At 37.2% G+C, this 15734-nt stretch overlaps 4 protein-coding genes and 1 long non-coding RNA gene across 5 annotated transcripts in view; 1 reads left to right on the forward strand and 4 right to left on the reverse strand.

Annotated features, from left to right (window-relative positions):
- LOC126622876 (uncharacterized) overlaps nucleotides 1-10257 on the reverse strand; it is a gene marked incomplete at its 5' end in the record, with an annotated part of 51524 nt that extends 41267 nt beyond the window's left edge. The window contains 2 exons of the mRNA XM_050291568.1: nucleotides 9920-9996; nucleotides 10181-10257. Coding sequence (XP_050147525.1) covers nucleotides 9920-9996; nucleotides 10181-10257 — 154 coding nt within the window. The remainder of the gene's footprint in view (nucleotides 1-9919; nucleotides 9997-10180) is intronic.
- On the forward strand, nucleotides 2155-9402 carry LOC126620788 (probable LRR receptor-like serine/threonine-protein kinase At1g56130). Its single transcript, XM_050289083.1, has 24 exons — nucleotides 2155-2320; nucleotides 2661-2847; nucleotides 2993-3064; nucleotides 3467-3538; nucleotides 3783-3854; nucleotides 4313-4384; nucleotides 4502-4573; nucleotides 4679-4750; nucleotides 4841-4912; nucleotides 4999-5070; nucleotides 5184-5255; nucleotides 5349-5420; nucleotides 5588-5653; nucleotides 5804-5866; nucleotides 6056-6100; nucleotides 6206-6264; nucleotides 6505-6893; nucleotides 7045-7240; nucleotides 7374-7523; nucleotides 7645-7763; nucleotides 7899-8109; nucleotides 8221-8452; nucleotides 8597-8747; nucleotides 8837-9402. Exons 1-24 carry the CDS (start codon nucleotides 2209-2211, stop codon nucleotides 9155-9157), a joined length of 3021 nt encoding a protein of 1006 aa, XP_050145040.1. The 5' UTR covers nucleotides 2155-2208; the 3' UTR covers nucleotides 9158-9402.
- LOC126620856 (uncharacterized) lies at nucleotides 4236-4574 on the reverse strand. Its single transcript, XR_007622694.1, has 2 exons — nucleotides 4500-4574; nucleotides 4236-4382 (listed from the first exon to the last, which is right to left on the reverse strand). It is a non-coding gene; the product is annotated as an uncharacterized LOC126620856 (long non-coding RNA).
- A 559-nt stretch (nucleotides 10258-10816) lies between the features above and the next one.
- Nucleotides 10817-14126, reverse strand: LOC126620810 (uncharacterized). Its single transcript, XM_050289108.1, has 3 exons — nucleotides 14075-14126; nucleotides 11736-12094; nucleotides 10817-11638 (listed from the first exon to the last, which is right to left on the reverse strand). The coding sequence occupies exons 2-3, from the start codon at nucleotides 12090-12092 to the stop codon at nucleotides 11102-11104; spliced, it is 894 nt and encodes a 297-aa protein (XP_050145065.1). The 5' UTR covers nucleotides 12093-12094; nucleotides 14075-14126; the 3' UTR covers nucleotides 10817-11101.
- On the reverse strand, nucleotides 12265-13306 carry LOC126620839 (protein ALP1-like). The gene is made up of 3 exons (XM_050289174.1): nucleotides 13151-13306; nucleotides 12830-13055; nucleotides 12265-12730 (listed from the first exon to the last, which is right to left on the reverse strand). Exons 2-3 carry the CDS (start codon nucleotides 12930-12932, stop codon nucleotides 12363-12365), a joined length of 471 nt encoding a protein of 156 aa, XP_050145131.1. The 5' UTR covers nucleotides 12933-13055; nucleotides 13151-13306; the 3' UTR covers nucleotides 12265-12362.
- Nucleotides 14127-15734: the final 1608 nt, after the last annotated feature.

Here is a 15734-nt window from a genome sequence, read left to right on the forward strand (position 1 = left end):
GCAGTATGACTCTGTCATCCAAAACATAGGAATTGGATCCCATCTGAATCCACTTTGTGAGAAACACGTATCGTGCGGTTAGAAATTATTTGATTTTTTTATTTAAAATTAAACACAAATAGTATATGACAAAAACTGACTGTATGATATACGATGAACGGTTAAGATATAAGGATAAAGTGGATCTGGGGAAAATCCCGTTCCCAAAGCATATCCTCTTTTGACTTTTCTCGCTGCATCATTCAATTCAACTTGCATATATTTTCATCCCGATCGAATTTTCAGTTTAGCCACAACTTTTGAAAATTCCACCAGAGATATATATATATATATATAATTTTTTTTAAAAAAATCCCACCTTTGTTTTTCTTCGAAAAATTCCACTTCCAATTATCTAAAATTCATTTTATCGTTGTATTTATACGCAAAATTATGAATGAAATATTATTCTTTACCGGACAAACTTACAAAGTACATGCAATTTTAGCAATATTTTAAGCTAATCGTCAAAGTCTTGAGTTCGATACTTTGTAATTTGCGTACTTGCTTGAACAAGATCATCGGTAGGTAGGGTACAATTTCCAACTAGTCTCTTCCGAATTTGAAAATGGTGGATAACCGTAGTTCAACACTAGTGCTCATGTTTTTAGAAAGAAAGAAAAAAAAAACTAATTGAATAGTGTGTCATCTGTTTTGTTAGATATAGTAATATGATTAGTCTAAGAATTGTCAAGATGATATCGTGATTTGATGACATATCAAAATCACCAACTAACAAAGAATTAATCCTTTGTTCTTTTGCTGTCGAGAAATATCCCTCTCAATAATTATAGTAATTAACCAACTGAGCAAGAATGTTAATCCATAAGTCAATTCCTTGATTTTTAAACCAGAAAAATATTAACAACCTAGAATTGTACATAAATATTTCAACACCAAACAGCTCAATGTGTAATATTACAGTATACAATTCAAATAATATGATCAACTCCAGGTGGGAAGTTAAAAAAGTGGCTGCCATTTGATCATGCAACTTGGACAAAATATATTATAGGATAAATTATATAAAACTATCTTAACTATAACCACAATTTCATACCTTATGTTTTAAATATTGCAATGTCATACCTCAACATATGAATTCGTTGCAATGTTTAAATTTTATGTTAATTTAACTGTTAAATAATGACGTGGTAGGGGTGGGAGCCACTCATTTGCCACCTTGAATAAAAAATTAATTAATTAATAATAATATTACTAATTCTTATATAACAATTAAACTTAACTTAAAAAAAAAACACTCTTCATTTCCCCAGAAATCGTCTCCTTCCCCTACTCCCTCCTCCGTCCCCCTTCTTCCTCGTCTATCCGCCACCTTCGAGTCCACCGATTCGGACCAGAGATCGGCACATATTCCGGTGTTTTGACTCCCTCCCTGGTTCTGTTAGGAATTGGATCTCTTCAGAATTCACTTAGTGAGGATTGTGTATCATGAGCTTAGAAATCATTTGATTTTTTTATTTAAAATTAAAACATAAATAGTATCTGACGAAAACTAACCATATGATATACAATGAACGGTTAAAATGTGAAGATTTTTAAGATCTCCACAAAGTGAATCCGGAGAGAATCTCGTTCCCAAAACATATCCTCTTTTGACTTTTCTTGCTGCATCATTCAACTCAACTTGCAGATATTTTCATTCCGATCGAATTTTCAGTTCAGCCACAACTTTTAAAAATTCCACCAGAGATTTTTCTTTTTATTTTTTTTTTGAAAATCCCACCTTTGTTTTTCTTTGAAAAAATCCACGTCCACTTATCTAATATAGACTGAGAGAAAGTAAGTCAAAATTACCTTAGTCGTCCTAATTAAGACGTTACTAGCAAATATATGGACTGAGAGAAAGCAAGTTGTCTACATCCATAGAAAAGTATGTCAATCCCAATAAGACGTTACCATTAAATATATTAACCGAGAGAAATCAAGTTGTTTACCTACAAGCAAAAGTATCTCAGTCCCAATTAAGATGTTACTGGCAAATATATGGAATAAGAGAAAGTAAGTTTATATACATACAAAAGTACTTTAGTCGTCCCAATTAAGACGTTAGTAGCAAATATATGGACCGAGAGAAAGCAAGTTGTTTACATACATACAAAATTATCTTAGTCCCAATTAAGACGTCGAGGAGAGCAAGTTCTGCACATGTACAATATGAAGATGAAGTTGATGATGAGGATACTATTACTCTGCTTCCTCAACTGCTTCTGGTTTCAGCTGTCCCTTGCTCAAAATGCTACCACTGATCCATCTGAAGGTTCTCTCTCTCTCTCTCTCGCCCCACACCACCCCCCCACATACACACACACACACACACTTCGCCACATTTAAGTGTTTTTGACCAGGAACTGGGCTTTTCCCCCTCAACAAAATGACATTTTAAGTGTTTTTCGACTATGAAATGAAGTTTCGAGAAACTTATTTGCAAAACCTTTTTTCTTCCCATATACAAAACATCCAAATTAAGGGTAATTTTCCTTTGTAATAATCAATTTGATCTCTCATTTGATTCGAGATAGTTTGGTAAGTGGTAACACAAGTCAAATTATGGTGATATAATCTAATACACACAAGGACTGAATTAACTGAGAGTGCAGTGAGGGCGTTGAACTCAATATTTCAACAATGGGACACACAAGCAGTGTCGGGGCTGTGGAATATCAGTGGAGAACCCTGCAGTGGATCTGCCATCAACGGCACCGACTTTGAGAGCCAAAATAACAACCCAGCCATCGTTTGCGACTGTTCTTACGACAACAATGCTACATGCCACATCACCAAACTGTACGTTAAACTACTCTCTCTTTATGAACAAGATTTCCATGCCACTGCTGATTTTTCACTTGCTACCTATATATATTGACGTCATAATTTGACTGTGTCGCTCCATTTTATGTAGTTCTAAATGTTCAATCTTTTTGCTTTCCAGGAGAGTGTATGCTCTTAACAAACAAGGGGTGTTTCCAGAAGAATTTGTGGCTCTAAGATATCTCACAACTTTGTATGAATTTTTTCCAACTTGGTTCATCAAAATATATTGGATATTCAAAATTTTGGCTCTGAGATATCTCACACTTTTATATGAATTTTTTCCAACTCCCTTCTCCGTTTTTGGTTCATCAAAATTATCTATTGGACATTAAGAATTGTAGAATTATTAGAGAGACGGGCCAAAGGCTTACTTCCAACAACACCAATATTGTCTTCCAACTTGGTAATTTTCACCTGCACAATCCGTCAGGTGTGGGGTTTATCTCAAAAGACCTCGGTATTAGTTGGAGTGAGATTTAGATATTAAAACTCTTCTTTCTTCATTTCTCTAGCCGATGTGGGATTTCAACAAAAATATGGTGATGTTGTAAGATTAAGAGTTAACGATTACACTTCCTTTCAATTTTTGTAGGAGGATCGATTATAATTATTTCACCGGTCCCCTACTGGCATTCATTGGCAATATGTCAGCAATGACTGTATTGTAAGTAGTGAGAGAACAATTCTTTAAGTACTCATACTTCTTATGAGACCCGTAGCAATTTGTATACTTCATTTTGAATATCATAATCTACAGTTATGTTCTTTACACCTTTTCGCTACTATTTATGCCGTAATCTACAAAAAATCATTATGCTTTTATTGAATAATGCAGCACTGGTTTCCTGTTATGTAATGTAATTAAGTTTAATGGTGCTTATCTTTCACTAACTGATATCTCCATTCAGGTATATTCGCTTCAATTCATTCTCTGGGCCCATCCCCAAGGAGCTTGGAAACCTTAAGGAGCTAACCGTGCTGTAAGCCATGAAAAATTAGAGAGCGTACAATAAAATTTTGTGTCGTAAACATTAGATACATAACCTGTTGTTATAATCTAAAAATTTGGTTATGAATGAACAATCGAAGAATAGAAAATGAGAAGGGTAACAATGGAAGAATTTTCTGAAGGTTTCTCTCTCTCTGCAAAATCTAGCAGAGCATATTCTCTTCATCTCTCTACAATTCACACACACTATGTGCTTTACATAACCGTTAGAATCCAAGGTGGATTCTCTCTCTTCACAAAACAATCTCAGCCTTACATCTAGCTAGTTGCTAGGATCATTACACCTGGCATTATTTGCCTTGCTACATTAGAGCTGCACACTTGGTATTTTAAACTCAAGTGAAAACACAAATTTGATACACAGAACCTTCTATCACACTTCAATAATTGCTTTCAAGTAAGTGTTTGCCCGTTCAACATGACTTGCAGGGACATCGGATCAAATAATTTCTCCGGAACACTCCCTCCAGAACTTGGTAATTTAGTCAAGCTCGAGCAACTGTAAGTGCTTTGTTAAATCATCAAATTTGAATTACATGTTAATTCCTTACAGATGAGCAAAAATTGCACTTTATTGTATGAAATGGGTATTAATCAGTTGCCTTATGATATTCACAGTTACTTGGACAGCTGTGGACTCGGTGGTGAAATTCCTCCAACATTTGCCAAGCTCACCAACATGCAAATCCTGTAAGAACGGCTCTTAAATCGTATTTTAGATTTGTTCGTTTATCCAGTACTTTGAGATTGCTTTTCTTGGATGAGCTTAGTATAAGTCAACTTTTTGAATTTTAGCTTGGCATCGAACAATCCTTTCTCAGGAAAGATACCTGATTTCATAGGGAATTGGACACAACTCATTGGTTTGTAAGTAGAGAAACCTTTGATCTTTTGCAGTTTATGAAAGCAGACCTGAGATGGATAATTTGTTGACAAGCTTCTTACATGTTTCTGTAGGAGTTTTCATGGGAACTCTTTCGAAGGCCCAATACCAACCAGCTTTTCTCAACTAACCTCATTGCTCGCTCTGTAAGTACAAATGTTTCATAAATTGTAATTCTCTCTCTCTTTCTCCGAAGACGGGATTTCAGTTGATTTTGCGTATAATGATGTAGGGGAATCACTGATATATACAATGGGAGCTCTTCTCTTGATTTCATAAAAAATCTGAAAAACTTGATTGATTTGTAAGTGAAGATTCTCATCGATCTAGATACTTTCATCTAACTTCTTTTTCCTTTTGAAATTTGATATCTTACTCCATCTACTTTTTATCGAATTTTATGTTTTTGGAATACAGAAAACTACGAAACGCATTAATCACTGGTACCATCCCATCTGATATTGGAGAATATCAAAGTCTACAGACACTGTACGTACCAGCAAATATAAGCTTGAGTCCCAACGAGACCAATTAGTTTTCTTTCATTCTGACTGCTCCTCTCAACTTATCGTTGGTGTGCAGGGATCTGAGTTTCAACAATTTGACAGGCCAACTCCCAAGTTCTTTGTTCACCATGAGTTCTCTTACATCCTTGTAATCCCCGTCCTTATTATTATCTTTTTCTTGCCTTATCATACATAAGTTACCAAATCTTTAACATTCCCTACTTTGATTGAAGATCTGGACTAATCCTTCTAGATTTTGTGCACATCTGACCTTTTTCTTTTCTGGGTGCCTTCTACTATAATCGAAATGGCCAGGTTTCTTGGAAACAATAGTCTCTCCGGACCTCTTCCGAGCCAAGAGAGGATTCAACTTAAGACTATGTAAGTCCTCGTTTCTTAAAGTAGTCATATAGAATGCACGGTGCATGTATGTGTTTGTGTATAATCGTAAGCATTCTAATCCTATCTTACACAAGTTCTTAAGAACTTTCATGCATTTTGTGTCTTTTGATTCTATTTTGTTATTTGCAGAGATTTGTCTTACAATTTTTTATCAGGAAGCCTTCCCCAGTGGGCGACCACAATGTCGCAACTGTACGTGTCCTTTTATCTTTCACCTTCATTTTACAGTTTAAATCACCAGAATATGTTCGGACAAAAAATTATCACTGAGATTCGTTTTCACAATGCTACTTGCCTACTATGTTTTGATCTTGTACATGGAATTTTCATTTGATAAAGATATAGTTCTTCATATGTTGATCGATTAATGATTTTATGCAGGAACTTAGTGGTCAACAACTTCACATTTGACAGTTCAAACATGGAGTGAGTTGAAGATTCTCTTACTCGTTTAAGACAAGCAATACTATCACTACTCTTCCACTACATGATTCTATTTGCATAACTAATAACTGTTCTGTGTGTCTGCAGTCTTCGTGGATTGAATTGCCTCCAGAGAAATTTTCCATGCAATCGAAATACCCCACGATGTAATATGCTCTTATGTCACCCATCATTTACTATTTTAACGCAACATCATGTTAGAGGAAAAGGCATTGCTTCTCTAGTTATGGATACATATGGATATAGATTGCAAGCATGTTTTCATAAGTTCAGTAATACGCATAACTGGTTAGAAATTTGTGATTGAATAACATTTGTATGAGTCTTCAATTTGACGTTTCATCGCTAATCATGGCTAGCTTCTGGTATTACATGAAACTTTACAGATGCAAGCTTCTCAATCAAGTGTGGTGGAAAACAATTGACGGGAGGTGATGGCATATTGTATGAGACTGACGACTCACCTCTTGGCCAAGCAGCATTCTATGTAACAAGTACAGAGAAATGGGCTGTCAGCAATGCCGGTTTGGTTAATGACACACGGAAGAACCCATTGTTTCTGGTAGATACCACTGCAGTAGTCACCGGAACAGATGTGACCCCATACCTTTTCTCGACTTCAAGAGTGTCCCAAGGATCACTGAGATATTATGGCCTGGGCCTTGAGAATGGGCCATACACTGTAACATTGCACTTTGCAGAGACGGTTTATGAAAGTCGCACTTCGCAAACTTGGAAAAGTCTAGGACGGCGTGTATTTGATATCTATATTCAGGTAAGACTGCTTATAGAATAAAAATTCTAACTTATTTGAAGTAAACACCTCATTGGACAGGTTTTCGATGTTTTAAGCTACATTAACTAAAGACAGTGATTTAAAGGAGACTAGAATTATCACCTACCTCTCCATTTGGATTGGTTGCTAGGGTACCCGCATGATGAAGGACTTTGACATATCGTCGGAGGCAGGTGGTGTTAACCGAGCAGTTGTGAAAACAATTAATGTTAGCGTGTCAGAGAATTATCTTGAAATTCATCTATTCTGGGCTGGTAAGGGGACTTGTTGCATACCCAAGTATGGTGATTACGGCCCACTAATAGCAGCTGTCCATGCTGCTTCAGGTATAATATGTGATAACTTATAGAGATTTCCTGTGAGTGGTTTAAATGTATTTTTCTACTGTCAATTATTTTTCTGCTGTTAATTGACACTGAAGAATTCGTCTGTTTTATCACTCAAATTTTACACCAACAGTTTCTGGGCTTCCACCAACTACTCCAGGAAAGAAAAGCAGGACTGGGTTGATAGTTGGTATTGCAGTTCCTGTTGGAGTTGTGAGCTTGCTATTAATATTTGTGATTCTATATATGAGGAGGAAAAAATCAGAAAAAGAAGACAATGAAGGTAAACGACCATATTATTAGTGGTATCCAATTCAGGTTTCTCTGCTATGACATTAACACACACAAGTAAGAATGCTTTCACGAAAGTAAAACTAATGTCACACTGTTTCGCAAATGTGCAGATATTCTAGGATTAGGCCCTCGACCAAATACTTTCAGTTATGCTGAGTTGAGAGCTGCAACCGAAGATTTTAATCCTTCAAATAAGTTAGGAGAGGGAGGATATGGCCCTGTTTATAAGGTGAAATCCGTATTACATCAGTATCATGTACTTGAAGTAATGACAAGAGAAATGGAGGGAGAGCGAGAGAAGAAAATATAGCTTTTGTTTTCTTTCCTTTCACGTCACTAAATTGTGTTTCTGTGTACATTGTAGGGTACACTTTCTGATGGGAGAGTAGTGGCTGTGAAGCAACTTTCAGTAGCATCTCACCAAGGGAAGAGTCAATTTGTATCTGAAATTGCTACCATATCTGCTGTGCAACATCGGAATCTAGTGAAATTGTATGGATGCTGCATCGAAGGCAGCCACTGCATTTTGGTTTATGAGTATCTTGAAAACAAGAGCCTTGATCATGCACTTTTTGGTACAAACCTATCTACTTTTAGGTTGCATAGAAACAGCATTGTCTGCAGTTTCAAGCACTCTAAAATTGTTAGGAAATGTTTTTGATTGGATGTGTTCACTAATATTTCAGGAACAAGTAACTTGCACCTTGACTGGCCTACTCGATTCAATATATTATTGGGAACCGCAAGAGGACTTGCTTACCTTCATGAGGAGTCAAGGCCAAGGATTGTACATCGAGATGTCAAAGCAAGTAATATTTTGCTCGATGCAAAACTCTCCCAAAAAATATCAGATTTTGGACTGGCAAAGCTTTATGATGACGAGAAAACCCATATCAGCACCCAGGTTGTAGGGACAATGTAAGCCATCCTTTATTGTTTTTCCAGAGGATACATACATTATGGCCACACACATTTATACTTGCATGAAATTTTAACACGTTAATAATGCCTCTAATGATCTCAAGCAACATTGTGCAACCATTTGATTATCTTGCATTGTAGAGGCTATTTGGCACCGGAGTATGCATTATTTGGACATTTGACCGAGAAGGCCGATGTGTTTGGTTTTGGAGTCGTTGTTTTGGAGATCCTCAGTGGGAGACCAAACTCTTACAACAACTTGGATCCAGAAAAGATTTATCTTCTTGAATGGGTAGGAATTGCATTTGCCTAGCTTCATTTAGGCATTGTTGTGAAAAACTTATTTATACTTTCCTTTGACCGTGGCATAATGTTTTTCAGGTATGGACCCTACATGAAAACGACCAAACTCTAGGGCTGGTGGATACGAGATTGACAGAGTTTGATGAAACTGAAGCAACTAGATTGATAAAAGCAGCACTCCTGTGCACGCAGGGATCACCGATGGCGAGGCCATCTATGTCACGCGTGGTTGCAATGCTCTCTGGAGACATTGACATAGGCACTGTCATGTCGAAGCCAAACTATTTGACAGATTATAATTTTAAAGATGTAACAACATTTTCAACAGGTAGATTTTTGGTGGAGGATGATACCCCATCAACTGCATCCAAGCATAGTAATGTTCACCTCAACTATTAGCCCGAAGGCAGCAATGCAAGTGGTGCTAACACCCCCGGGGTTGACCCTACGCCTTCTCCAGTAAACGTCACTCAATCACTGCTCGCTGGCATTATAGAAGAAGGAATGTGATAAATAATGGGAAATGATTTCTGAACGCCTTTTATCCTTTTGTGCACCCCTGTACTTGTCCTTGGGTCTTTTCTGCCTCTAAGGTTTTGGCTATGATGATGTATATCTAATATATCCTTGCATTTCTATTTGAATTCAGAGTACGTGGAAATCACATCAACAAATCAAAGCCCCAAATTTTTATCATCCTGAACTGGAAAAATCTGTAAAATCTAAAAATTTTGACTAAAAATGTTAACTTAGGAATATGAGGAAATTTGCAAATTAGCTAAACAATGCTATTATTTATCCAATTAAAGGCAAATTGAAATGGTGCAGAACTAACACTAGAAAATTCGTTAAACTAAACAATGGGTAGAATGTTTATAAGATTTATATGTTATACAAAAATTAATCTTCTGAAAAAGCAAAAACACAAATTTTTTGTTAAGCAATCACATGGATTATAAATGCCAAAGATTAGATGATGGTAGGCGTCAGATTACCTCTTTCGCCGAAGACGCGAAACCCCTCAGTGCCGACGTGGCGGGGCGGATCCTCTGCCCCAAAATCTGAACCAACACAAAGATTAGGCAGTAAATCACATAATAATAAATTAATCAAGTGTTTTATATAATGAAAGTTCATAAATTGCAGAAGAAGAGGGTGTACCATAGCTGATGAGCTTCCAGCTCCCACTTTTTACCTTAAAATTCCCAACATCTTTGATTCTTTCACACAAAATCACACTGAACGCAAACAAAAATCAGAAACAAAATACGATCTAAGAACTGAAAATTTCAGTGAAAGCACTGAGAGAGATGAGGAGGAATAACAAATGATTTACTGGAAATATTGAAAAGAAAAAAAAACAGATCAAAATTCGGACAGAAATAAACAATACGAATTAGGGATTTGGGAGGGGGGACAAACCTGTTTGGCGGATTGGAGCGGGGATCGGATCGACGATGCGATGTGTAAAAAATGAGCGTTGAGGGAGCGGAGCAGCATCAGCCAACACTTTCATGCAGAACTTACTTGGAAAACCCAGATCAAACCAACCTTTTAAGTTTCAAGGTTTATACCCTGGAATCCAGGCAATACCCAGGATTAGATTCTAAATGGGTTTATCAAAAATATTAATTTAATCAGAAATGCTTATTCTTGTAGTGGGTGTACGTCACGTAATGCTTACGCTTGTAAATTGTCGTTGCAATAATACAATAAGGGTGCGTTTGTTGCGCCGGACTGTCTCGGACTGGACTAGCTGCCGGGACTAAGCTAGACTGGCTTAGACTGGACTAAGCTGGACTAACTTAGTGAAGCGTTTGGTGTAGTCTCGGACTAAGAAGCAGGATAAGAAAAATAGTACTGTTCACCAGATTTGTGTTTGCTTAGAGTAGAACTACAAATTTTTACCATTGTGTAATAGAGTAATGCTACAAATCACATGATATGGGTTAATTGGAGCATATTTTTGCCATGTATATTATGAATCTTAAAAAAAATTGACAATTGTTTTGTTTCTATTACCTGCTAATAGAATTGGGTTTAATTTGCAAATGTAGCTTGATTTAAACTCTATCACCCAACAGAAGAAAAATAATAGTGGCCAATACATGCAACTTCAACAAATACAAGTACATAAGATCTCCATAATTTAGAAAATCCTAGTTAACATTAGTTAACATTAGCCAAAATAGATCTCCATAATTTACAAAATGGCTAGTTAACATAAGCCAAAATACTAGTGCAAAGCTAAGTTATAAGTCATAACATAAGATTGTATGATTAATAAAATACATCCATGTTAACGTTAATAAAATACATCCATGTTAACATTAGCCAAAATCCTCATCCGCTTGCGTTGTCGCTTAAAAGCCTTTGGACGAACACTTTCTTAAGTTCCGGTTTGATTGCCCTGAACACTCCCACATTTTTTGGTTTATCCAAAATAAGAGACAATGCATCAATTTGATCCATAGGAGAGAGACCCATTGCTTCAAGTTCATTAGCTATGTCAGTATGATCTGTAGTACCTTGAACTAAAGCTTCAGTTACCATTTGCATCCTCTTCCCACTTTCAACATAAAAATCTTTCAGTCCACTGATAATTGCCTCGGTTCCATCACTTGAACTTCCCACAGCTATTTTCCTCTTTCTTTGGCTATTTTCAGATGGGGTGCTTTGTTGGCTTTGTTGGTTCATTGAAGAAACAAAATTTTCACCTCCAATATCACTTTCACCAACATGATCATGACTTTGTTCCTCCACCATTTGAGCAGGGGTTTCGGCTACATTACCCGTAGCCCGACCTTTTCCAAATATATATGCAAATCTATCAAACAGTGGAAAAGGTTTGCTTCTCCATCCATCGGCTTCTTTATCTCTCTAAGATTATATCAACATAGCAAAACTAAAATTTAGCATGCGTAACAAATATAGCAGCAAGAATATAACTAATGCATAAATAAAATAGGATATGAACCTGCACATAAGTTTGCCATGCGTCATCACTGTCAACTTCAACGCACTTTTTGACATCATTCCATGCAAATCCACTTGTGTTTATCATGTCAACAACCATACTATATGTTTTTTTCCATTTCTTCAACTTGGACTCAATATGTGGATTTGCCTTTATATTTGAATGAGAACATAAAACATTGACAGCTTTTGCTATTTCAACCAAAGTACCTTGTTTGAAAGCACCGGTGTCACACCGTTGCTTCCGAGCAACAAAATCCTCAAGAACTCCTAGTAATACTTCTTCCTCAAATGCTTCCCATTTACGCCTTCTTCCTTTTGGCTCTTGAGTAGCATTCAAAAAATTTTCGTTATCCATACCTAAACAAAAAATATTTTAATGAAGGAAAATACCATACAAATAATCAATTTGCATAATATCCAATCAACTTGCATAATATCCAATTAATTTGCATACCATCCAATCATTGTGCTAATATCTAACAAATGCATGATAAAAAGGAATACTAAAATAAAATGTTATCATTAACGCATATAGCTAGTTCGGTTGCTGGTTCCTAATTGCTCTCCACTCATTATACATTTCCTGAGCCATATCATTCCTCATTGCAGTCCACTGGTCCGATGTTTAAACACTACCAACATATTCACCTTCTTCTGTATTTTGTCCATCTTCTATTATTGGCAAATTCTCCATTGGATCTACAGACATCTCTTGCCTAATAAGATTGTGTAGTAGGCAACAAGCAGTAATTATTCGACATTGTGTCCTTATCAGATAGAAAGATGGACTCCTTAGTATCGACCACCTTCCTTTTAGCAAGCCAAAACAGCGTTCAATTACATTCCTTGCCTTAGAATGCTTCATGTTAAAATATTCTTCCTTATTAGAAGGTGTTCGTCCCTCCCATTCAGATAAATGATAAGGTATTCCTCTATAGGGTGCAAGGAATCCTTCACCATTTGTATAACCACCATCTACAAGGTAATAACAACCTAATGAAAAAAAAAAAAAAACAGACCTTATTAGTGTTTTGTAGTTGACAAACAGAACTAAACCTAACTTACAAAGTTGAGACTAAGTAATAGTCTTACCCGCTGGTACCTTAAAACCATTAGGCCTACTAATTGCATCATGTAGCACTCTAGAGTCTGATGCGGAACCCTCCCACCCCGGAAACACATATATGAACTGCATATCTCCTGAACACACACCTAACACATTAGTTGCGACTCGACCCTTTCTTGTTCGGTATCTTGGTTTGTCAATTTCAGGTACATGCACATCAATGTGTGTTCCATCCAATGCTCCCAAGCAATTCTTAAAAATAAAAAATAAAAAAGTTTTTGTTAATTTATACAAAGGGAATGAAGAGTTAAAGCTTAGGGAAAATGAAAAAAAAATTCTCATCATACCTTAAAACATCGCCACCTAGGATCTGTAGAATCAATAGGCACAGGCTGGGGGACTTTTAATAGGATATCTTGTAATCGCAAAATTCCTTGCAATACGCTATTGAAATACCTACTTATAGTCTCTCCCGACCTATAAAATCTACCGCCAACACTACGATTCTTAGTGATGTGCTAATATTTGTAAAGTCATACACACGTGCTCCTCTACAGACACCAAACCATCAGTTTTTACCCTCCCATCTTGACGAAGTAAGTCACATAATATGCCAAAAGTCCTTCTATCCATTCTCAATTCGTTGACACATTCAGTATCAGTATTCCCTATTATACCATTCAGATAACACAAACTAATCTCTCGTCTAATAAGTGAACGGTTAGTCAATGTGGGTCGTTCAACATGTCTCTGTTTTCCACGTAGCATCATCACCACAAGAACCGTACAAATACAAATTGTCTCCAAATAAGACATCTCTAACAATAAGATCAATAAAAGCTTCCTTCGATCCATATCTATCCAAACAAAAAAAAAAACAAAAAACAAATTAAGGACATTATATATGTAATATTTACTGTTATTAAGGGTGATGAAAATGAAGTGATTATGATACGAAATGAACTAGATCAAAGTAACTAGCGAAGTCATAATCCGAGGCATCAAATATACGGGTGGTGTTGGAAAAAAAAAAGTTATCATTAACCCAAGGCAACAAATGTACAGGTGGCGTTGAAAAAAAAAATTTATCATTAACCCGAGGCAACAAATATACAAGTGGCGTTGAAAAAAAAAAAAGTTATCATTAACCCGAGGCATCATATTCAAAATGTTCTACTCTTATACATCTATAAACATGTGTCTAAGAACACTAGTATGAGGATTGCTATCATTGCTAGGCATTGCATGTGAAGAGGGAAATTAAAGGACACCTGTAATGCAGTAGCCTTAGCCTTAGCCTTCTGTTTATGCTCCTCTTCTCTGCAACCAACAACCACAAAAAATTGCAATTCAGCATCAACCCCACACAACACAAAACATTCACATTGTAATAGCATGGTTATAAACCAAGTACATACACACACACTCATGGACAAATGTGCAAAATACACATACATACTTACACTCACACTCACACTAACACACAAACATACACACTCTCACACACTGACATAGACACACACACACCCTGCATACATACATACACACACACACTGCACACTGCATACCTACACACACACACACACTGCACACTGCATACCTACACACACACACACACTGCATACATACACACACACACACATTGCATACACACACACACACACTACATACACACTCACACACACACTGCACACACACACACACTGCACACACACACACACACACACTGCATACACACACACACTGCACACACACTCACACTCACACTTACACTCACACTCACACACAAACACAGTCACACACACACACACACACACGGGGACAGAATGCAACACACTAACACACACACACACACACTGCATACACACACACACGGGGACAGAATGCAACACACTAACACACACACACACACTGCATACACACACACACACTGCACACACACACACACACACTGCACACACACACACACACACACAAACACAGTCACACACACACACACACGGGGACAGAGTGCAACACACTCTTACCCTCACACACACACTCTGTTTTTATACTCATACACACACACACACTGCACACACACACACTGCATACATACTGCATACATACACACACACACTGCATACACACTCACACACACACACTGCATACACACTCACACACACACACACACACACTGCATACATACACACACTGCATACACCCTGCATACACCCTGCATACATACACACTGCATACACCCTGCACACACAGTACACAAACAGACACACACTACATACATACACACACTACATACACTACACACACACCCTGCAAGTACACACACACTACATACACAGTACACACACTGCATACACCCTGCATACATACACACTGCATACACCCTGCATAGACCCTGCATACATACACACTGCATACACAGTACATAAACACACACACACACACTACATACACACACACACTACATACATACACACACTGCATACACTACACACACACCCTGCAAGTACACACACATTGCATACATACATACACACACTGCATACACCCTGCATACACCCTGCATACATACATACACACACTGCATACACCCTGCATACATACACACACTACATACATACACACACTGCATACACTACACACACACCCTGCAAGTACACACACACTGCATACATACATACACACACTGCATACACCCTGCATACATACATACACACACTGCATACACCCTGCATACATACACACACTACATACATACACACACTGCATACACTACACACACACCCTGCAAGTACACACACACTGCATACATACATACACACACTACATACATACACACACTGCATACAATACACACACACACACCCCCACGTTAATGAGTACACAAACACACACACACACAGAGTACACAAACACACACACACACACACA

The sequence above is a fragment of the Malus sylvestris genome, chromosome 5 (genome assembly GCF_916048215.2).
Source record: "Malus sylvestris chromosome 5, drMalSylv7.2, whole genome shotgun sequence".
NCBI classification, from domain to species: Eukaryota; Viridiplantae; Streptophyta; class Magnoliopsida; order Rosales; family Rosaceae; genus Malus; species Malus sylvestris.

Excerpts from the sequence above, each read along its gene's own strand:
- LOC126620810 (XM_050289108.1), bottom strand. The coding sequence starts at position 12,092 with ATGGATAACGAAAATTTTTTGAATGCTACTCAAGAGCCAAAAGGAAGA. Across the intron at positions 11,639-11,735 it reads CATGGCAAACTTATGTGCAG|AGAGATAAAGAAGCCGATGG; the intron begins GTTCATATCCTA and ends ATATAATCTTAG.
- LOC126620788 (XM_050289083.1), top strand. The coding sequence starts at position 2,209 with ATGTACAATATGAAGATGAAGTTGATGATGAGGATACTATTACTCTGC. Across the intron at positions 4,574-4,678 it reads CTCACCAACATGCAAATCCT|CTTGGCATCGAACAATCCTT; the intron begins GTAAGAACGGCT and ends TTTGAATTTTAG. Across the intron at positions 5,421-5,587 it reads ATGAGTTCTCTTACATCCTT|GTTTCTTGGAAACAATAGTC; the intron begins GTAATCCCCGTC and ends CGAAATGGCCAG.
- LOC126620839 (XM_050289174.1), bottom strand. The coding sequence starts at position 12,932 with ATGCAGTTCATATATGTGTTTCCGGGGTGGGAGGGTTCCGCATCAGAC. Across the intron at positions 12,731-12,829 it reads TGGTTTTAAGGTACCAGCGG|GTTGTTATTACCTTGTAGAT; the intron begins GTAAGACTATTA and ends TTTTTTCATTAG.